The sequence below is a fragment of the Amblyraja radiata genome, chromosome 18 (genome assembly GCF_010909765.2).
Source record: "Amblyraja radiata isolate CabotCenter1 chromosome 18, sAmbRad1.1.pri, whole genome shotgun sequence".
Lineage (NCBI taxonomy): Eukaryota > Metazoa > Chordata > Chondrichthyes > Rajiformes > Rajidae > Amblyraja > Amblyraja radiata.
This window is the reverse complement of record NC_045973.1, coordinates 5,405,983-5,429,821: the sequence shown is the minus strand read 5'-3', so window position 1 is coordinate 5,429,821 and position 23,839 is coordinate 5,405,983. Positions and strand designations below refer to the sequence as shown.

General features: G+C 41.5%; 1 protein-coding gene across 1 annotated transcript; it reads left to right on the top strand.

Moving 5' to 3' along the window:
* Positions 1 to 16,720: 16,720 nt before the first annotated feature.
* On the top strand, positions 16,721 to 19,994 carry fezf2 (FEZ family zinc finger 2). Its single transcript, XM_033036636.1, has 4 exons — positions 16,721 to 17,680; positions 17,830 to 17,964; positions 18,358 to 18,490; positions 19,262 to 19,994. The coding sequence occupies exons 1-4, from the start codon at positions 16,871 to 16,873 to the stop codon at positions 19,516 to 19,518; spliced, it is 1,335 nt and encodes a 444-aa protein (XP_032892527.1). The 5' UTR covers positions 16,721 to 16,870; the 3' UTR covers positions 19,519 to 19,994.
* The last annotated feature ends 3,845 nt before the right edge of the window (positions 19,995 to 23,839 follow it).

The window sequence follows — 23,839 nt, the reverse complement described above, 5'->3', positions numbered from 1 at the left end:
GGTGAGGTTGTACCGAACAAGGTCTAAGGGTCACCAATGAGGTAGATAGCAGTTCAGGACTGCTCTCTGGTTGTGGTAGGATGAGTTAGTTGCCTGATAACAGCTGGGAAGAAACTGTCCCTGAATCTGGAGGTGTGCATTTTCACATATGGCATTTTATAATTTTAAAACTATCGAGTCATAGAGTCATACAGCATGGAAACAGGCACTTTGACGCTTTGCAAGATGTCCCACCTGCCCATATTTGGCCCATATCCCTCTAAATCTCTTCCATATATCTGTCCAAATATCTTTTAAATGTTGTTATAGTACCTACCTCAACGACTTCCTCTGCCGGCTCTTTCCATATACCCGCCACCCTCTGTGTGAAAAAGTTGCCCCTGAGAATGCTATTAAATCTTTCTACTCTCACAGTTTAAGAAAAAGGGATAAACCATTTAGAACGGAGACGAGGAAACATTTTTTCACACAGAGTTGTGAGTCTGGAATTCTCTGCCTCAGTGGAGGCCGGTTCTCTGGATACTTTCAAGAGAGAGCTAGATAGGGCTCTTAAAGATAGCGGAGTCAGGGGATATGGCGAGAAGGCAGGAACGGGGTACTGATTGTGGATGATCAGCCACGATCACATTGAATGACGGTGCTGGCTCAAAGGGCCGAATGGCCTACTCTTGCACCTATTGTTTATTGTCTATTGTCACCTTAAACCTATGTCCTCTGGCTCTTCATTCTTCTACTCTGGGTAAAAGACTCCGTGCATTCACCCTCTATCCCCCTCATGATGTTATACATCTCTATAAGATTACCCTTCAGCCTCCTGTGTTCTAAGGAGTAAAGTCCTAGCCTGTCCAGCCTCTCCCTATAGTTAAGGCACTCAAGTCCTGGCAACATCCTCGTAAGTCTTCTCTGCGCCCTTTCCAGCTTAGTCTGCATGACTAAAGAAACTATAGTGTAAATGGACTTGCTTTAAAAAGAAAAATAAGCAAATTTTAATTACCAAGATTAATATTTTATCCTTAGAAATATTCTAATTATTGATAAATGTAAGCTGGGTAGAGAGATGCAATGAAACAGAGCGCAAAGTAATTAAAAGTGAGAATAATTGGCAGAAGAATTTTATTTCTCATTTGATTTCTTTACTAAGAGTGAATGAATTAATTTTATAAGCAAGCATAGCTACTATTTATCACCAGATTGTCATCTGTATTTAGCCATTATAATTATTGCCATCTGAGAGACAAGGAGAAAAACACAGAGAGGCACATTGACATAAATAGAATTTGCATTAACAGAAAAACTCTTCCAAGAACCACAAGTGCCAAATGTAATTATTGTAGATATTTTTAAGATATGTGTCAGAATTTAAGAACACCTACCTCCACACTTTCTCAATTTCTTGTCCTAGATACTGGGAATTCACTGGAACTAAACCTCCGGATTTGGGCAGCAGAATGGCACAACTCTAGAGTTGCTGACTTACAGTGCCAGAGACCACGGTTCGATCCTGACTATGGGAGCTGACCAGAGTTTGTACATTCTCCCTATCGCACGGATTTTCTCCGGGTGATCCGGTTTCCTCCCACACTCCAAAGGCGTGCAGGTTTATAGGTTCATTGGCTTCTGTAAATTGTCCCTAGTGCATAGATAATGTGTACAGGTTAGCATCTACTCGGTGGCCTGAAGGGCATGTTTCCATGCTGAATCTCTAAACTAAACTAAACCAGATGCTTAGCATCTGTCATACCTGCTAAAATCTTTGACTCCGAATGTCTCTGGTCCTAGACTCATTGAGGAAAAGAGTCATACTATGTGGAAACAGGCCCTTCGGCCCATCTTGCTCATACCGACCAAGATGCCCCACCTACACTAGTCCCACCTGCCCGTGTTTGGCCCATACACCTCTAAACCTTTCCTATCCATGTACCTGTCCAAGTGCCTTTTAAATACTGTACCTGCCTCAACTACCTCCCATGGCATCTCATTCAATATACCCACCTGTGTGAAGAAATTACCCCTCGAGTTCGTATTAAATCTTTCCCCTCTTACCTTAAACCTCTGCCCTACGGTTCTTTATTCTACTACTCTTCGGGAATCGAGAAAAGTTAAAAATACAATCAAAATAATCAAATATAATTACCGGTACATCAATAATAAAAATGAAAGCATCAAAACATTTATATAAACCAAATTAATTAAAAAGAAGTGTATATTCCCAGTCATGCATAGCTGTTCCTTTCTCTTGAAACAAAGGGACTTCTGTAAAGAGGTCCTGACCCAAAACATCACCTAAAGAGTTTTTCTTAGATTTCATGCTCACAAAACTAAATAGAAAATATGAAAACACAATAAGAGACAGAGGCCATAATTCCTATGAGGTCCATTTATTTGGTTGATGCAAAGAAGTGCAGATGCTGGAATATTGGAGTCTGAAGAAAGGTCCCGAGCCGACATGTTGTCTGACCATTTCCTCCACAGATGCTGCCTGATCCTTTGAGTTCCGCAAACGTACTATTCTGCTCAATTAATTTTATCGTTGACTGAAAATGTACACTTTTCGACTGCATGTGGCTTCCAAATTCTCAACCCATAATAACTTCCACAAAAAATAAACAACTGTAAAAAAAAAGGCATGTTATTGAGAGAGTTCTTTGTTTCCTGGGTTCATTGCAAGACAGCAGAGACACTTCAGATTTATATCGGCGAATAATCATCGAAAATGAAAGCACTCAAATATTGTAATATCTTCTAGAAAATTCAACTAACCTTTAACTTTTTATGTTGTAGAATCTTTTTCTTGTCTTGTCCAGAGATGTATTCTGTCAAACTAATAAGTTTGGATTAAAATAAATCTATGGATTAAAGATACTGCAAATTGGACATTTCTGACTGGAGATTGCAAAAATGAATTTCAAGATGAAATACAATCTGGTGGTGGATTTCCTTAGTCTGATTAAAATCATTTGAGGTCAAATGCAGAAACATCTTGAACAGAAGTTAGTCCAAGATTAAAATATAGAGTGCATAGATCAAAAGATTAACTGAGTCACAATAAACCCAAATCAAATGTATATATAGATAAAAGAATATGGTAAATTACTCTTTGCGATTTTATGTATATAACTTTATTAATATTGTGCCGATATTGGAAACTGTACACACAATGGAATATGACTCACAACAACCTGTGATGGAACACATAATATATTTAAATTGCAATGTTATTGATTGAATTTGGCGATTTCAAGTAATGAACAAAATGCAATTTGATCAATAGATGTTGGGCGATGATACATCTTTATATCCAAAGTCCTTAAAAACTTAGAATATTTTGATCTTATAATTAAAACTTGCACAAAAGTGCATCGTTCAATGATGCACTATATTAAAGTATTGATGTAGTGTAGTATTAAAGTATCGATGTGATAAATTGTGTCCATTGGGCTCCAATAAGCCAATGCTATTTACTTAAGCCACAGGATGGGAAGTAAGTATTGTGCATTGTGTGGAATAGATTTAAGAATATGTGAGAGATAGCAAATGTATACGTGGTTTTCTGAAGACAAAACTGTGAATTTAAATTATTGCTGGTATGTCAATCACATGTTGTCTTATTTAGGAGTTACTCACTAATTTGGTGTATTTTTGTGGTCTCTTTATCACGTGTTTTATTCTTAATCAATAATCCTGGAGACTATTTTTTTCATGGGGCTGATGTAGAAAATGCAAAATCTTTAATTTCCCACACCACCCTTGCCCAAATGAGACGGTGCCTGAGGAGCAAGTCTCACGACAGATTAATGGGAGAGAAGATTAAATTATCACGATCTGAGCTGGTTCATCCAGCAAATCTCTTTCACTCGACCATAGTCTGTGGGGGGTTTGTTCCTATTGAAGATTGGGTTGTGATAGGAAAATCACCGCCCCTAAATATCCTCCATTGTGAGTCTTGATACATACCGATATTCTCTCCCGCTAACTAAATGGTGTGGTGTATGTACTGTCCTCCCTACAAATATATATATTTATCCATTTTATTCGTACGCAACCCTATATCCATGTGGTTTCGCCATCGGTAATTCGAGATGTATATTGCAGCATTAAGGTAACAGGGTCAAACGTGTTGGTAGAGGCAAATGATTTGAAGAAATCTACAGCAACCCGCTAATCTGTTGTGCAATCCCCATTAGACTTTCCCTTCCCGTTATATAAATATAAACTGGTAACTGTCTGGTGACTTTTTTTTCAGTAAAGCAACCAGTTAACAACGAGCCCCCTCAAGAAACTGTTCGATGTTATTGTAAACAGAAACTTAACAAAACGCCATCTGTAGCGTGTCTCTTGTAATGGTAATTGATCGTGAGCAATTAATTTATACATACAGCAAAATGTGTCCCATTAAAACAAGCTTCCAACACACTTTTTACCCGAGTGCATTAAAACAAATGTGTTCATTATTCAATTTACACAAATCACCCCTTAATTACAGATGTTATTGAACACATAAACACACACACACACCCCTTCGCACAGAATCCAATTCCAAAGATGCACATCAAACCTTGCCTCTCATTACGTCGTTTCTGCTGTGCTATAAGATCTTTGGTGGAGACTAAACTGGCCCTGCTGCAGGCTGGGAAGTGCAGAGAAAATATACCTAAATAGAGACAAGCTGCACTAACTGATCACTGACCTTATTGGGCGGCAGAGTGGCGCAGCGTTAGAGCCAGAGTCCTGGGTTCGATCCTGACCTCGGGTGCTGTCTGCGTGGAGTTTACACCATCTCCTTTTCCTTCTCCCCTGTGACCTCATGGGGTTTCCTCCAGTCAACCCTTACGGGTTAATTGTCCTCTTTAAATTGCCGAAGGGCCTGCATCCATACTGTATCTCTGAACTAATTGTAGTCGTTGAGTGAAAACTGCCTTTTGCAGTATTTTGCACGATGAACTGATACCTTTAAATAAACTGTTAGTCAGTCCATCTTAGTCAGTGTAGCATCTGTTAAGATTGGGCAGTTTACAGCCCAATGGTATAAACCGCCTGCACCATCCCCCCACCCACCTCAGGCTTTATATTTCACTCCTTATCTGATATCCTTTTCTCTATCCTTACTCTACCCATCTGCCAATGCACCCTGCAATGCAACCTGTATCCACCTATCACTTGTGTAGGAAGGAATTGCAGATGCTGGTTTAAACCAAAGATAGACACAAATAGCTGGAGTAACTCAGCGGGCCGGGCAGCATCTCTAGAGAGAAGGAATGGGTGATATTTCGGGTCGATATTTTCTCAGACTGAAGGTGCCCACCTATCACTTGCCAGGCCTTGTCCCACCCCACGTCTCTTTTCCAGCTCTCTTCCACCCTACGACAATCAGTTCAAAGAAGGGTCCAAACCTGAAACGTCGCCTGTCCATTCCCTCCACCATTGCTGCCTGACCCATTGAGTGTTTAGCTCATAATTTCAGCATCTGCAGTTCTTTACATCGACAGCAAATGTTAGCAATTTAAGTTTGCATTTACGAAGAGGATGCAGTTGCCATTCACACTCCTTGCAAAACCTGCCAAAGTGTTTTACAGTCAGCAATGAACTTTTGCTGTGTTTGTAATGTTTTGAGTAGAACGATCATTTTGTGCACTGCCATCTCTCTCAACAGCAATGTGTTCTTCGTCTTCTTGCATATGGCGTGCACAGCCTAAAGCTGTAGGACAACTTGTTCTATTTGATCTTATTTGATTGTGCACACCAGGTTGACTGCATTCGTCGAAACAGGGCGGACCACGTGAAGGTTGCAATCTTCCACCCCAGCAATGTGCTCGTGACTAGATCGCCAACTTTAGACAGTCACAGAGTCACACAGACAGAAAATTGACTAGGCGCAGGAGGATGAAGGGTGATCTTATAGAGGTGTATAAAATCATGAGAGGAATAGATCAGGTAGATGCACACCATCTGAAGAAGAATTACGACCCGAAACGTTACCTATTCCTTTTCTCCAGAGATGTTGCCTGACCTGCTGAGTTACTCCAGCATTTGGTGTCTACCTTTGGTATAAACCAGTACCTGCACAGATGGCAAAAAGCTGAGCATGAGTCAAATGCTATAAAATACCCAGATCTTTTAATGAGTATTTGGCTGATGCAGTTCAGCTCCAGGTTCATGGCGATGGTAGTAAATTTAAAGTCCATAATACTTTGCTGCTAAATAGTTAGACCCTCTCGCACTGACAATGGTCAGAGCCGGACTCCTGTACATTGTGTATGTCATTTGCCAGTCACATCTCAGACCTGAATAGAGGTCTTCCCACTTTACATATATTTGCCAGCACTGGTCAGCAACCATTTAAATCACATGTTAAAATATTTACTTATTATCATTATCTGGGTATTTGGGAATTCCATCAGCTTAACTTCCTTTAAGGCAGAGGACAATACTAATTGACACATGACATATTGATATCCATTTAGCTATAAATTAAATGACAATTTTGAATACATGATTCCAGATTTTTTTGCATATTATTATTACTCTCACGTTGAGCTCTAGAGATACAGGAAGAAAACAGCCCTTTGGCCCATCGAATACCTGCTCAACTTTGATCACCCATTCACACTGGTTCTATGTTAACAATCACTTTTGCATCCATTCCCGACACTGGGAGAAATTTTACAGAGGTCAATTAACCTACAACCCTGCATGCCTTTGGGATGTGGGTGGAAACTAGAGAATCTGCAGGAAATCCATGCAGCCATAGGGAAAATGTGCAAACTCCACACAGACAGCACCCGAGGTCAGGATCAAATCTGGGTCTCTGTCACTTTGAAGTAGCGGCTCTACCAGCTGCGCCACTGAGCAGCCCTTGTGTTAATAAATTACCGCATCACTCCAAATCAGTCAATAGAACATAGAACAGTACAGGTAGACGCACAATGCTGGAGTAACTCAGCGGGACAGGCAGCATCTCTGGAGAGAAGGAATGAGCAACGTTTTGGGTCGAGACCGTTCTTCAGACTGATGTCAGGGGAGTGGGCGGGACAGAGACAAAATGTAGTCGGAGACAGTAAGACTGATGGGGGAACTGGGAAGGGGGAGGGGATGGAGAGAGGGGGAAAGCAAGGGCTATTTGAAGTTAGAGAAGTCAATGTTCATACCGCTGGGGTGTAAACTACCCAAGTGAAATATGAGGTGCTGTTCCTCCAATTTGTGCTGGGCCTCATTCTGACAATGGAGGAGGCCCAGGACAGAAAGGTCAGATTGGGAATGGGAGAGGGAGTTAAAGTGCTGAGCAACCAGGAGATCAAGTAGGTTAAGGCGGACTGAGCGGAGGTGTTCAGCGAAAACATCGCCGAGCCTGCGCTTGTTCTCGCCTACACATAGTTCTTTGTTCTTTCCTACACATAGAACAGTACAGCACAGGAACAGGCCCTTCGGCCCACAATGTCCGTGCTGATGATGATGCCAAGTTAAACTAATTTCCTCTGCCTGCACATGTTCCATATCCCTCAGATCCTTGCATATCCATGTGTCAACTAAAAGCCTCTCAAATGCCAATATCCGATCTCTTTCCACTGCCCCCCCCCCCCCCCCATAACAGTATGTTCCACGCGCTTGTTCATCTCCTCGAAACAATAGTATCTATTTCTAAATGGAAAGCATTAAAAAAAGGGTTTGTTTTTAAATATTGTTTGCACAGTATCACTGTTTATACAGATTGACAAGAAATTGGTCCATATATTGGGTGAATATTTTAACCTGTTTCACTTTTTGTTCACTTGCAATAAATTAGTCATAGATAGTTATAGAGTCACGCAGATTGGATACAGGCCCTTTAGCCCAACTTGCCCACAACGACCAACGTCCAACCTGCATGTCCCACCTGCCTGTGTTTGGCCCATATCCCTCAAAACCTATCCTATCCATGTACCTGTCTAAATGCTTCTTAAATGTTGCGATAGTACCTGCCTCAACTACCTCCTCTGGCAGCTTGTTCCATACACCCACCACCCTTTGTATAAAAAAGTGACCTCGCAGGTTCCTATTAAATCTGGGACCTGAATTAAGAATTAATTTTATGTCCTGTGGTTCTTGATTGCCCAACTCTGGGCAAGAGACTCTGTGTGTTTATCCGATCTATTCCTCTCATGATTTTGTACACCTCTATAAGATCGCCCTTCATCCTCCTGCACTCCAAGGAATAGATTCTTAGGCTGCTCAACCTCTCCCTGTAGCTCAGACCCTCATATCCAGGCAACATCCTGGGAAATCATCTCTGTACCCCTTCCAGCTTGACAACATCTTTACTGTAACATGGTGCCCCATACTGAACACAATACTCTAAATGTGGCCTTGCCAACGTCTTAGATAACTGCAACATGACCTCACAACTATACTTCTATATTCAATACCGATCATATACTGATGAAGGTCAATATGCTGGAAAAGTTACTTTGAATTCTCAAGGTTATTTGTATGAGATCATGATGCTCTCCACAATTAATACTTTGAGATGAAATAAATCATCAGCTGTGGTTGATTCAAACCATCCAGTTACACTCCATCCCGGAGAAGGGTCTCGACCAGAAATGCCACCTATTCCTTTTCTTTGGAGATGCTGCCTGACCTGTTGAGTTACTCCAGCACTTTGTGTCTATCTTCACTAAAATCCCAGCCTTCCTCCCACTGCCGATAAACTGTTCAATGAATACTTTGTATACACATACTCCAGAGACAAAGCCATACCACTATATTACATGAGAAAAATCAACCATAAAATATATTTTTTTGTACCCATACTCGCCTACAGAATAACATTATGTTCCATTTCAAACGCAAGCAGCTTCTACAGTCCTTAACTTGAAAACCACAACTAACTATAGATTTGGGGAAACAGTCTAATAACTGGATTAGACACAAAATGCTGGAGTAACTCAGCGGGACAGGCAACATCTCTGGAGAGAAGGAATGAATGACGATTCGGATCGAGACCCTTTTTCAGACTTAATGCTGAAACTATAGTTGCATGAATTATATCGAACCATGTGCAGTTTAAAAAAAATCTGAAACTCGAAGTTAATGTAACAGTTTTAGGTCAACATATTAATTATGCCAGATGATTTTTCATAATTGAATCAGAAGATGTAAACTTCTGTTGAGATTTGACCTCACGATAGATAGCACGTGTTACTTATAGCTTTGTTGTGAAATTCAGATCATCAAGTTTTCGCGTCAGCCCTTCAGTGTTCTATCCTGTCAGTACCAACACTTTAATTAGACAACACTTTACATCAGATCAGATTTCAGGGACTAGAATAACATCATTAGTGGATTTAGAGTCTCTTTGCTGGTGTACTTGCATGAAACACCTTTGGGTTTATGGAAGAGCTCGCTGCCTTCCTGTAAACCGACACTGGAATTATTGGAGAATGAGAATCTTACCACTCGCCCCCGTTTTTTACTCCAACCCCCTCTGCTTCTTGGCGCTACTTTAAGTCGCGGGTGGGCGTCCTAGAGTGTTCTCTCGCCCTCGTTCTTCGCTCCCTTTGAGAATTGTCCAAATGCAGGGTTGGAGAATGTGCATCATCAGACCGACCGGCAGCGCGCTGAACAAGTTGCTTCTCCCAGCGCCGGTTAAAGTTAACATTGTCCACAATATTTGGAAATAAAATGGACTTTTGGAAATAATTGGTTATTATAATGTGGGAAGTCTGGGAAACGGTAGTCTGAAGGAAGGTCTCGACCCGAAACGTCACCCACTCCTTCTCTCCAGAGATGCTGCCGGTCCCGCTGAATTACTCCAGCACTTTGTGACTATCTTCGGTGTAAACCAGCACCTGCAGTTCCTTCCTGCACATATTTTACTTTGGTTTAGTGTATTATTGACGCGTGTACCGAGCTACAGTGAAAAGTAACTTTCATTGCAATTGTTGCGGTCACCTTTGTAAAGATATGTTATTGTCAGCCGGTACCTTCCATACTATACACGAAGACCCGAACAGCGATCCTAAGTCTTCAGTCCAAGATGTGTGCATCTTCAATTCTAAAACGATCCATGTGACGCTAAAATAGAATGTGTTTCGTGTTCTCTACATTAGAAAAGGAAAGGCATAACTCTCTTTTAAGAAGGATTTGTGACAATTCTGTAAACAATTAGTGGGTGGAGGCGTCTCGGAATCACTAAGATTCTCCTCACTATTCCGGCCATATTTAAATATGTTTTACCAATACTCTGCCTTGCGTGGACGAAGGGTCTCGACCCGAAACGTCACCTGTTCCTTCTATCCAGAGATGCTGCCTGTCCCGCTGAGTTACTCCAGCTTTTTGTGTCTTACTTAGTTAGAGCTTCGCTGTGAAACGCAGATCATCGTTCGGTGCGAAGCTCTGTGGTCCTGGAAGCGGCGCGGCAGCCTCTGCAACAGATCCCATTGGGAAGAGCGCTCTGCGGCCGCCCGGCACCAGACTGGTCGCCCCTTTTGCCCACAACCCCAGTACGTCCCAGGCAGCACCGAAACGGCACAACAGATAGGAGACTGTCTCCTCGATTTTCGCAAAGCTCACCACTTTTTATAATGGGGGGGGGGGGGGGGGGGACACACCAAATACATTAATATTTCTGTAACACATTTCATACCTTTAACCGCTGCTGACTATTGACACACATATTTAACGTGCAGTGTGGTTCGCCATCCCTGACCATCAGTTTAATCAGTACAGATCTATCAGTAGAACGGCCGAAACCAAGCAGTGACTTGTTATTTCATCAAAACAATATCAATAATGAATGCGAACAAGCGCCCAGACTAGATGCCTTAGAGTTTAGGAAGGAACTGCAGATGCTTGTTTAAACCGAAGATAGACACAAAAAGCTGGAGTTACACCAGATTTATTTTGTGATTATCTAGCTACTGAAGGATTCTCGGCGCCCGCGCAATGTTAACACTTTAATTCTCTGATTTTTTTTCCTCCTATTTCCGGCATTGAAATGGCTCTAGTTTCTGATCACAATACAATTTAACGCTTTCACTAATTGACACATGCGCTGCTGAAAATATACAGCGTCGGACGCGACTTTTAAGCTCTAAGCGCGCATGAGGAAGATATACCTGGATTGATACATTGAAGAGTTTAACCGCCTGTGTAAGATGCAAAGTATTTATTTATAATCCGATCCTTTTTTTTACTCCGTCGCCGGTGAGTTTGCTCAGGTTTAATTTCGGATTGTGTTTTGAGTGAGGGGATGAGGGTCAAACAATTGGGCAGGTTCCTTGATCGTGTTATTATTAGTATTAGTATTTCATTGCCTATATTTAAGAGGGGGTTAGGTGTGGCCCTTGTGGCTAAAGGGATCAGGGGGTATGGAGAGAAGGCAGGTACAGGATACTGAGTTGGATGATCAGCCATGATCATATTAAATGGCGGTGCAGGCTCGAAGGGCCGAATGGCCTACTCCTGCACCTATTTTCTATGTTTCTATGTTTCTATTTTTCACCCAGAGAGTTGTGAATCTGTGGAATTTTCTGCCACAGAAGGCAGTGGAGGCCAATTCACTGGATGTTTTCAAGAGAGAGTTAGATTTAGCTCTTAGGGCTAACGGAATCAAGGGGGGAAAGCAGGAACGGGGAACTGATTTTAGATGATCAGCCATTATCATATTGAATGTCGGTGTGGCTCGAAGGGCAGAATGGCTCCACACCTGAATCTATGTTTCTATGTTTCTATAATAATACGAGCAGCAGCTACGTAACAGAGGGCTCATGTTTGCAGAACGCCAAAGGTGTCGGAACCTGTTGCTCCCCGAATCGATCAAGCCGCCTTCAGCAAACACGCCACTGTGCGGTAGAATGCGCGTAGAAAACTCACACGGGCAACCTTACAGCGCCAGAGACCCGGGTTCGATCCTGACTACGGGTGCTGTCTGCACAGAGTTTGTACGTTCTCCCTGGGACTGCGTGGGTTTTCCCCGGGTGCTCCGGTTTCCTCCCACACTCCATAGGTTTGTAAGATAATTGGCTTCGGTAAAGCTTGTAAATTGTCCCTTGGATAGCGCTGGTGTACGGGATCGCTGGTTGGTGCGGACTCGGTGGGCCGATGGGTCTGTCTTCGCGCTGTATCTCTAAACTAAACGAAACGAAACCAAACATTGGTGCTACCAAGTTTGAAAATCAGAGAACCCTTCCAAAAGTTCCTGCAAAACGACCTACAGTCAAAACGCAGCAGAGAAAGGAAACAAATGTGTGTTATTTGCAGATGCAGTAACAGGTAGAACAAGAGGCGCAATAATGAAATTATTGAATTTGAGACAGGGAGTTTAGACCGAGTAATGCACGAAATGTTGGATTTGCACAAGAAACTGCTGATGCTGGAATCTTGAGTAAAACACAAAGTGCTGGAGGAACTCAGCGGGTCAGGCCGCATCCATGGAGGGAATGGGCAGACGACGTTTTAACTCGGGATCCAACTTCAGACCCGAAAGGCCGCCTTCATATATCGAGTGGCGACATGCATATTTAAAAACTGTGTAAACAAATATAGAATCAGCACCACGAGAGTGGTGAAGCTTGCAAAATGTTTCAAACGGTGACATTACTATTTTGTTTTCTACTGATTGGTATCACGGGAGATCGATTTCATATCAGTTTTGCTTTATTTGTGTGTGTGTGTGTGACATGTGTATATACATATGACATATATAAATGTGGTTTATATATATATATATATATATATATATACACTGTATGTGTGTAACACACACACACACACACACACATATATATATATATATATATGTAAACACACACACACACACACATATATATATATATATATATATATATATATATATGTAAACACACACACACACACTTATATATATGTACATGTACAGCCAGCCCAAAGGCAGAAAATATTGACAAAGCGCAGCGAAAGTCTTGAAGGAAAAGGTCGCGGGTTTCCTAGTGTTTCTCTGAACTCATTTTCGTCACCACGACTTGAATTATTTTGTATGTAGTAAAAAAAAGTCAAAGTTAATGAAGTGGATAATGAGCGACTGTTCCTTAAAAGTCAAAAATTGTGGACGCAGAGAAAGAAAAAATAACGTGTTTTCATTCTGTGCATGTTATTACCTTACATTTCACACAATAGGTGGTAAGAATTTAGCTGATTATCCGAAACTTGAATTTTGACATAATCCGCTGGAAACAGCTTTGTAAAGGGCGGAAACGACTCTTATTATATCGCGTTTGCGGTGATGGCGAGCATTGAAGTTACTTAATTAGTGGCTACGCTAAAGTGGAGTGTTCAGTTGAAAGTCCATTAGTCATGGGGCCCAAATCTAAAACTGAGATTAATTATCCGACCATTATTCAGGAGTGTGAAATGAAACCGAGCTCCAGGTGTGGGCTAGGATAATTTTAATGGCGACTTCTAAAGTCTTGGAGCCTACCAGATATGCCCTGGCCCTGTTGCTAAATGTCAATCTGCTTGGAAGTATTGTATAGGAAGGAACCGCAGATGCTGGTTGAAACCAAAGATAGACACAAAAAGCTGGAGTAACTCAGCGGGGCAGACTGGAGACAAGGAATTCGGGTCGAGACCTTTCTTCAGACTGGGAGACGTGTTTGAATGTATCGTTGCATCCACATAGTCAGGTTTCAGTGCGACACCTTTATATGTGTAAGTTTTGCTTCTGAGCATCGTATGAGTGAGAAGACTCACACAGTTGAACTCACAGTTAGTAAACCTAATTTGGTATCTTGAAGCGATGCTGAGTTTTTCCATCTCTCTGACGAGACAGAAATCCAGGAATTTAAAGTGAAGGTAAAATATCCCACTTTTTTCTCCATGCCAGTCCCCCGGCATAAGAATTTTTATGGCGAAGCAATTGTTTACATGAAAACATCGATCACACTTCCTTACATGTAACGCGCTCCGGGCCAAGCTGAGATGATGGAAGTCGCTACTTGAATGCAACTTAAGCATGTCGTGTCTATCTTCGCATTTCGTGTCTATCTTCGGTGTAAACCTGCATCTGCAGTTCCTTCCTACACTTCAATGCAACTTCATTCTTTGCTAATTCACCTAATTCCAACTCTCAATTGTCAGGATAATTACCACAGCGGTTGTATGATACAAAAATAATAACTGCATTTGTTAATTAACAACCTTCTATATTTCCAGAATGATTCAGGTCTCTCGTGGAAGAACTATAATCCCTGCATTCCCTCACAATTTGAATCTTTACATCTAAAAGAAAATCGCAGGGAGATTTTTGTGTTCAATTTCACCAGCACTGCGTTGAATTTTTTTTTAATGTAGATTCCACAAAGTAAAGTTTAAAAGACCAAGATCTAAGTAACTGTAGGAAATCAGATGAGGACGCGGGATTTTTTTCGCGGGACGTAAATAGGTGAATTTCAAAAGTATAGAGTCCAGAATGTGGTGGTTTTGACTAGAGCGTTGTCCGCAGTTAGTTGGGAAGATTCCCGCGGTCCCTTTTCCATTCTCTTACCACTGATCTTCTTCGCAAGAAGCAGTCTCATGCATCGCGGGAATTTACTATTCTAATACAGAACAAACAACCCGCCCCTTAAATTAGTGCAACAGAAGGAGAAAGGGGTCAGGCAGCGTTGCTGGTTGCACATTAACCCTTCGAGACTTCCTGCAACATCTCTGCAATTACACACAGTTTCATTACATTTAAATGAAACGTTCTTGTCATCCACCCTTACACCTGGATCTGGCCATTCAGTCCAATTGGTTTGGTTCTTCGTTACAAAAAAAGTTAGCCGGCAGTACATCACTATTATAACTTTTTTTTAAAAATCCCTTCAGAGTTTACTAACTATATAATCTATATTTTGCAGGAAGCAGCGCAAATAATTCAGTGATTATTTTCATAATTCAGCTCCTTGGGGATTCAAATGTTGCTTTAATTATTTCAGGGATACATGATCCAATGATGAACTGGATTAAAAATATCTCTCTCTCTCAATATCTGTCGTATCCCGTTGTACCTCTAACTGAATGTACCCAGTAAAATGCATCAAAAATTAGCACACACGACCAGCGGGATTTAGGAATATAATGCGTTATTCAGATTTCAAAGTGTAAAAAAAAACATGAAAACAGTTAAGATTGATGACAAGCGCGAGGGTCTGGAGATGGTTTGTGGATTTCTTTTGAACATCACTTTTGAATATCACTGCCGGTTCTGTAGCCCCTTTGCAGCGGCGTCCCAGCTATTTCTGCGTTAATAACTTGTTGTGCTTCTCAGGTGAAATCGTCTGCAAACAGAAGAATTAAAACTGTCCCAAATGAACAGGCACTTCGCCATTGTAAAGGGAACACAGAGCCTTTGGAAGTAAATTCCAGAAACTTTCTACAAAAAAAAGGCTTGTTAAAAACCAGTCTTTTCATTGCTCGCTTTTTAACTCTGGTCGGGCGCGGTGCTTTTTCTTCGCTTCTTAATCCGCATCGTAACGCGTTTTTTCCCTTCTTCTTAAACATACAAAAAGAACACAAAACCGGGTTCCACGCGGCGCTTTAGTGGATAAAATTGAAAAGAGCCGCTTTACAAGGGCACAACAGTATGAATCTCTTTGCAAAATGGGTTGTTCTGAATAGGCGAAGGAGCAGAACGTTTAATCGGGTCCCGGAGAGCTTCTAAAATTGTAATCTCACGTTGCCACAGGTGGAATATGAACTTTTCCCCAACTATGCACACAATGAATACTGAATGGAAAATAAATGCATCTTTATAACCTCTGATAAAATACTTTGTTTTTTGTAGTTGTATGCAGTGTAAGATTGAAAATCTGGAACTCGCTGTTTTCCTTTCAAAGTCTAGGCGGCATTTATACACCGATGTACAAAACTAACCCACGATTTTGCTATTGACCTTATCATTTTTAACTTACATTTGGAAATATTTAGGGATGATATTCCGGATGCATGTATCAATTGTTTTGGGAGCCTAATTTGCTGCCTGTTCGTTATTCATATCAGGAAAAAAAATATTTTGTTATCCCACCGTGCGGTATTTTCTAAAAATCTTACCCGGATTTCGAGCGACGAGACTGAATTTGGTCATTCAAAAAGAATTTAGCAAGACTGGGTTCAAAATGATTTTGTCGTTCAAAAAGGATTGGGGGATTTTTTTTTCCTTTCTTTAAAGTTATTTCAATAATTAATACCGAGACTGCATTACACCGAATGCCTATTTTAAAACGCAATCCCTCAAGCAAAGCAGACAGGTTGGGCGATAGATTGAGGCAGATTAAAACATTTTTTTTTCATACCCCCACAGCCTCCGCGCCCACGGCATTGTGGGTGCTGGTGGGAGATTGGAATGGGCTAATGCTATTTGGATGTCACCTTGCTAAGTGACTTCATGTGATGTCAGCTAAATACAACAGACAGTGATCTCACTGAAGAACATGTGTGCTATCAAAATGTGACGGGATAGCCACACGCAGTCCACGGATAATCTTCTCCGCTCTTGCTAATACATGTGGAACCCGTTAAGGAATTGACGCTGATGTCTGACACATCACTCCTCAGTAAGTTAGCAATCGAAAATTTCCAGCCTCAAACTGGTAGTCCGTGCTTAGAGCGTCGCGTTTAAAATCTATCAGCAAAGATTTTCGCTGTCCTGGTAATTCGGGCGGGGGGGGGGGGGGGGGGGGGGGGGGGGGGTTGTGCAGTTTAATGAGCATTAATCTGGTGCCCCTTGGTGCTATTGTTCAGAGAGATGTTGATTTGAATGTAAATGGGTGACATGCCAAACGCAAGGTGCTTATTAAATTGATGTGTGTCTTGGCTTTTCTGGAATGCAGGGTAAGATCAGAGCGGCTGTAGTCAGCGGCTGCTCACAAGTCCTAGGATGGCGAGTTATGGTCACTTGGAGACCGTTGTGCCTTGTCCCAGGCAAACACCCAGGAGTGGGAGCTCCCCAAATACCTGCGATGGAGTCACCCCGAAGGCATTGGCTTTTTCCATCGAGAGAATCATGGCCAAGAACTCTGAACCAAGGAGCTCTACTGAACAAAGGCAAAGCTTGGAGAAAGCCGAAGGCAAAAAGGTTGGGAAATTGTGCTCCCCTGTGCCTTGCGTGCTGCCCATCCAACCCTTTCCTTATGACTTGCAAGCGAAGGCTCTCCTGAATTACTCGGAAGTGTGGAAGTCTAACCTGAGAGGTTCACTCTGTGCTTCAGCGCCTATGTGTAAATCAAACTGTGGGATGTGCTACAAAACTGACCTAACTTTAGGCCCTTCCGTGATGGCTGCAAACAGGCTGATCAAACCCCAAGTCATCAACCAAACGGTGGCGATGCCTGCGAACGGCTCCCTCTATTATTTCAACTACCTAGACGCAACGTACCACCCTTCAGAGTTACTGCACGGCCACCACATTTTCCCGTCTCATATCCTCGGCACTCAGCCGCCGGCCTCACTTTCCGCTCACCAGAAACTACTTCTGCTGGAGAACGCGAAATTCGCCAGCCTGGCAGCGGAGAAATACCCGAGCCCGCAATTCCCTCACAAAGAACGCATTCCGGGGCAGCTGGACCAAGTGATCAAGGAAAACGGGAGCTTTCCAGTGGAAAAGAATGTCATTAAACACCACCAGAAACTGAGCAACGCGACGAGCGACGGCAAACCTAAAAACTTCACCTGCGAAGTTTGTGGAAAGGTACGGTGGCGAATTGAAACATTATTCCAAATCAGCCTGTCATCGCTGATCGATTACCGTGAGCATGAATAATGTGGTCGATCGACAAACACGACGCGGTTGGGAAAATAAACTACATTCACAATGTCTTTGTGTTTTTTTCCCCCCAGGTTTTTAATGCACATTATAACCTGACGCGCCACATGCCCGTCCACACTGGGGCAAGGCCATTTGTGTGTAAAGTCTGCGGGAAAGGGTTTCGACAAGCTAGTACCCTGTGCAGACATAAAATAATCCACACACAGGTACGTACTCCCGTCTCCTCTCGTTTTCTGACACTTTTTTTTAACACAGCAAACGACTATTTGCTTGTCTTGTCGGCCGCTGGCCTTGCCTGGTATGCAGTTTCAGTGGAAAGTGAATATCAGTCTATGAAGGATATTTAGACAACCTACATGACCCTAGCTAGCTAGCATCGTCTGTCGTCTCATTTTAATTTATTTTTAAATGATAAGTGTTTAAGATGTTACAATCTTTGATTTAGTTATTTGACAAGATTGGGAATGCGTCTTCAGAATCGCGAGCGCCGTGTGGTTTTACATTGCACTGGGAGAAATGGCACCAGTTTTCGTTTATTTCTACCTAACTCCAGTTGTCCGACTCTCGGTCGCCGAATGATTATTGTGATTTGTTCCCAGGAAAAGCCCCACAAATGTAACCAATGCGGTAAAGCATTTAACCGGAGCTCCACTCTCAACACACACATCCGGATCCACGCCGGTTACAAACCTTTTGTTTGCGAATTCTGTGGGAAAGGATTTCACCAAAAAGGTACCTTTCCAAGTTAATTTCAATTAATTCCTGCGCGATTTTCATTAATTGTCCGTTTGAATTTAATTCCTCGATGGCTTTATACCTCCAAAAAACAACCGTGTAATTTTCACAGAAATGCTGACTTGTTTCTAACCAACTACAGCGCCCACGGGTCGTGTTGCTAACCCCCCCCCCCCCCCCCCCCCCCCCCCCTTTAGCGTAAAGCAATAATTAAATGAGGTTTAATAAGCAATCCTACCGATGCAACAATCCATATCTCTGTGGGACACGGAGAATGTTGGCCGGTTGGAGACGTGGTATAAAATTCCCTCGTCCCTAAATTCAAATTTTAAATCATCCGACGCGATCTTATTTATCCTCAAGAATCTATATTCACAGTTTGTCGAGACGGGGCCGTTTTACTCTGAATCCAACCTATTTCAAATCAGACGTGTCATTTTGGGGACTAAGTTTCTAAATGTACAGCTCCGTAATTTGGATGTGGGAGTGGGGGTCAGAATCTTGACCTCAACCTAACTCTTAATCTGACAGTTCTCTGCAGACTTTATTTGATTGAGATAAAGTTTGACAACTTTTTGACTCCCATTCGCTCACACTAACGCGAGACTGCTTAATGAAGCTTCCCCCTTCGTCTTAACGTAGAAATTCCCTCATCTGAAATCAACTTAATTGTGAACTCCTGACCCGGCGGGCGGGAGGGAGGGGATGGTGTGTGGGGGCGGAGAAGGGGCTAACTTTCACTAACTTCTATTCCTTCCTTCCCGCCAGGAAACTACAAGAACCACAAACTGACACACAGCGGAGAGAAGCAATTCAAATGTAATATATGCAACAAAGCGTTCCACCAGGTCTATAATTTGACATTTCACATGCATACCCACAATGATAAAAAGCCCTTCACATGCGGCACTTGTGGGAAGGGATTCTGTAGGAACTTTGACTTGAAGAAGCATATAAGAAAATTACACGATGGCAACTCAACTATAGCGCCTGTGAACGAGCGCTCAAGAGTGGGGATAAGTTAGTCTTTTGACTTCGATTCGGATTCTGATTTCGCGGACAACCATTTCTGTATATTGCAGTTTGAAATACCATCTATCTGAGATTATTCGATGCACTGCAATGCTCTTTGCTTCAGATGCCGGTTATGGAACAGTGGATAATTCATAAGATACCATTTCCCTGCTGAATTTGTAGGTTTAAGCGGCTTGAATTTGTTTCACAAAAAAAAAATATGAACGTCGCCAACACGTCCCGGCCCAATAATATTGAGAATGAATAGTGGTGTAAATATACATGTTAATTAAATGTCCCATATCACATTATTTTTTTTCTGTATTGTAGCATTTTATATCTGAAACATACCGTGGATTGGTAAATATGTAATCTCGAAGTATTTGTTAGAATGTTGCTTCGTTTGCATATCTGTAAATTTAAATTATGTTGTAAAAATGAATGTGTCCACTTGCAAAATAAAAGTTAAGTTTCCAAGTATGCATTTATTTGAATTGCGGACTTTTGTAAGTAAGGGTGGTCTGTTTGTCTAATGAAGGAAGGGATATGATATCGGCGAAATGTTGATCCAATGCAAACATCTATTTCACTAAATTTAATAATATTCAACATGTTCATGGTGATCTTAGCTTTATTCTTAAATGTCAAGATTCCCCACTAAACGTGGGCGTGGAGAAGCATCCTTGCTGTTTCCACTAAATGTAGCACGATTCGACAGTATCGGGATACACTTTGCTTCCTTACTTTTTGCTAGCGATGTGAAAGTGACATGGAACTGTGTTTGCGCCAGGGAAACAGAAGCTGTTAACACGTTTCAACGCATAGCAGATGGTCGAATTCAACGGTTCTAACGTGAAGATTGGTCAGTGTATTCCTTCCCAATATTTGATCTCTCTCCAGACGCAATGCTGTCCAAGTAAATGTCGCAAGATGCTCCTCATTGTGTGAGAATCTCGCAAAGTTAACTTTTTTTTTAAAAGAGGGAGATAAGAGCCTAATTTGCAAATGTCAACCAAATTCATTTGAGTTTCGAAAAGACATATTTGATCGTTTAAGTAGGACGTGGAACCTGGCGCAAGGAAGATATATATCTACACCTCTCGCAAAGAACAGCTTTGGAAATGTGTGCGTGAAAAGTGCAATTAGCGAGGCAGAATAGATCTTGTTTTATGGATCTAGGCAGCGGAGATGGAAACGCCCAAACTAAATGTTGTGCTTTTCACAAAGTTCTATTGCACCGGTTCTCGTGAAATATGTGCGCGGCGCTATTAACATCTTATGCGACCTCCTAGGCCAAAACGATACGCGTAATAATACGCTCTACGGGAGACGATTGTTGAAGGGAGTTTATTGTTAATGGACAACTCTACCACGGAAACCTTTCGAGGCATGTGCACTTACAAGAAATAAAGCAAAATTCAACATGAGAGAGAATTTAGATTCCTACAAATCTGCAAATCTTATATCAATTATCCCATTTGCGCGGTGGATAATCTTATATTGCTACAGTTTTAATGCAACACGGTGTTTTCCATACTCTACCATTGCATGGTTTATGTGTTTTTATACCTTGTCTCTTAGGTCTGCTGTTCACAACAACTTACTGTATTTTTTTTAAAGGAATATAACTAAATGGAGCGATCCAGGATTTAATCCACAGAAACTGATCAAACCACAAGCAGAAACAGTGAGCTTTGAGCTGTGCTAACAATAATCATTCCCGCTCTCCCTGGAGCAGACATTTCCATATTAGCCAATTTGCTGTAACAGTGGATAATAAAGTACTTAGGGTTTTCAAAAACTCATTTCCCATGTCTCTCTCTTTAATACGAGATAATTTATTCTCCCCACGCCTGTACGAACAATATTATTACAGTGTACCAACAAAATTCTGATTTCAGCTCAAGTCTGCTGCTCACTCCGCGTTTCTCAGTGAAATTTAAATTAACCGTTAACATTAAACTGTTAAACTGTCCAGGGACTGATTAAACGGCCAATAATTTGAAGAGAATTGCATGTACACCTTTTTATCGTTAATTGAGTGGGTTCATCTTGGAAGCTGGTAAATTGGGTTGTGCCGGCACCGCCACTCGCTTTTGGGAGAAATGTGTTCTTTTAATTAAAAACGAAACATAAGCTGTTTGCTAATTATATTAAAGAATCTTGTTCGACACAAAAGTCTCTAATCTATTACAGTTTACTGCGCGGTGATGTTGGAAATTGCAATTATAAATTATTTGCTATTATACAAAATGCAAATCCTCCTTTGCCTTTTGAGGATCCTTCGTGACCACAATGCTTTCATCGACCATTAGAATCACTGATAGTGCAAAGTAAAACCCTCTCATGCTCAATTATTACTAAGGTTGAAATAATTGTTTCAACGCTCATTTCATTACATAACCGAAGTGTAAAAACTCTGACCACTTTCTACCTCTTCATACAATCCTGGCAATTATCACGTCTGGAAACGACTTATTCCCCGTGTATCTGAATCTACAATCCACGCGAATGCCAACAATAACAGGTACGATTGCATTTGTAAATAGTCTCTAACTTTTGCTTCGTACTCTGTCACGTGTTGAATAGCATTTCAACATTACTGTGTTGACAACAACAGCCATAAAGAGATATAAGGGAAAAGCAGGGCCGCATGCATTCCACAATTTGCAACTCGCTCTTTCCAGCTTCACTCCACATTCACTTATCCCATAATTTTCACCCGCAAAAATTATTTCACTATTGTTAAGCAACAACAAATGGATGATGAGGAACATTTCATATTCTTCACCATTTCTAAAGAAAGTTATATCTCTAGAATAGGGACCATGTGCCTATTCGTATGTGCGTATTTTTAAGTCTTTCTACAAAATGCCAACACTTCATGGGATTTACATTCCAAAGTCAGAGCTCAACTAACTTTGTACTTGTGTGATGCCACCCCACTCCGTGTTGCAAATACATTGGACGCTTGGCGAAGGTTTTTGAAAGTGACCGATGGATGCATCATGCACAAATGAGTATGATTCTTTGAGGGGTACAGAAGTTAGTATTCAGAAACACGACACCCATCGCACCTTTAATACAATTAAACGCAGCCTTTCATCTAAATGTAATGTAACATCTGATAACCAACTTCAAGGAATTTAAATCGCCCTCAACCAAGTGTGCTTATATCTTAATATTCGGAAGTGATTTCGTGGTAGACTGGGAAACGTGTCACAGCAGGCCAGGGTGGATGCAAGGAATAAACATGCCGAGATTTATCTGCAAACATCCTTGTACCATATTCATAAATGCAACTGATTGGCACACGACGTTTTAATTAGCAACCGAGAGATACTTTTGCTTCCTGGGGTGTTAAAGCCAAGAGGAAACCTGCAAAGACAACAACCTGCAAAAAAAGTCAAAAGCAAATTGCTGCAACCATCCACATTCCAAGCACGCAGGCACAATCATGATGTACATGCGTATATTCTAATAGCCATTACTTGCACAATACGGTATCCTCACCAGCTAATCTTTTGTACATTATTGTACATTCAATTAGCACTTGTAAACTATAACTCATAAATAACCACGTCTAATAGTTTTATAAATGCGGTGACATTCTCATCAAATTGTCATGCTGATTTATAATTTTGCAGATTCCCACAATTTGCTCATTAAAGAAGTCTTGCGCCCGGTAACGTCACCTATCCATGTTCTCCAGACCCGCTGAGTTACTCCAGCACTGTGTGTCCTTCTTTTGTAAACCAGCATCTGCAGTTCCTTGTATCTCCATACCAATTTCCTTCTTGGGAACGGCAAATAATAGTTTATTTTTCAAAACTCCTGGCCAAGTTGAGAGACATTCGATGTAAATTTCGTCAAATCTCTATTTGTTTTGCTGTTGGTTTAACTCAACGCCGAGAGCCCTCCTTGAAGAGTACAACGTGTATCTAAATGAAGGCATCGTTGTATGGGACCAGCATTTATCCCTAAAGGTCACTTGAGCTGGGGGGACTATACCGAGGAGTTATATCATTTTAGGGGACAGTTAGAAGACAATCACATTAACTCAGGAATGGTAAAAGTGCCAGACTAGGTAACCAAAAATAGCATACTTCCTTCCCCAGGTGATATTAATGAACATTAAAACTATATTTCAAATTATTTATTTTAAATTATTCAACGTTGAGTCCCCCAATTTATATTCCTGGATCAATTATCCAAAGATAGACACAAAAAGCTGGAGTAACTCAGTGGGGTCAGGCAGCATCTCTGGAGAAAAGGAATAGGTGACGATTCGGGTGGAGACCCTTCTTCCGACCAATAATCCTAATGTCTGGG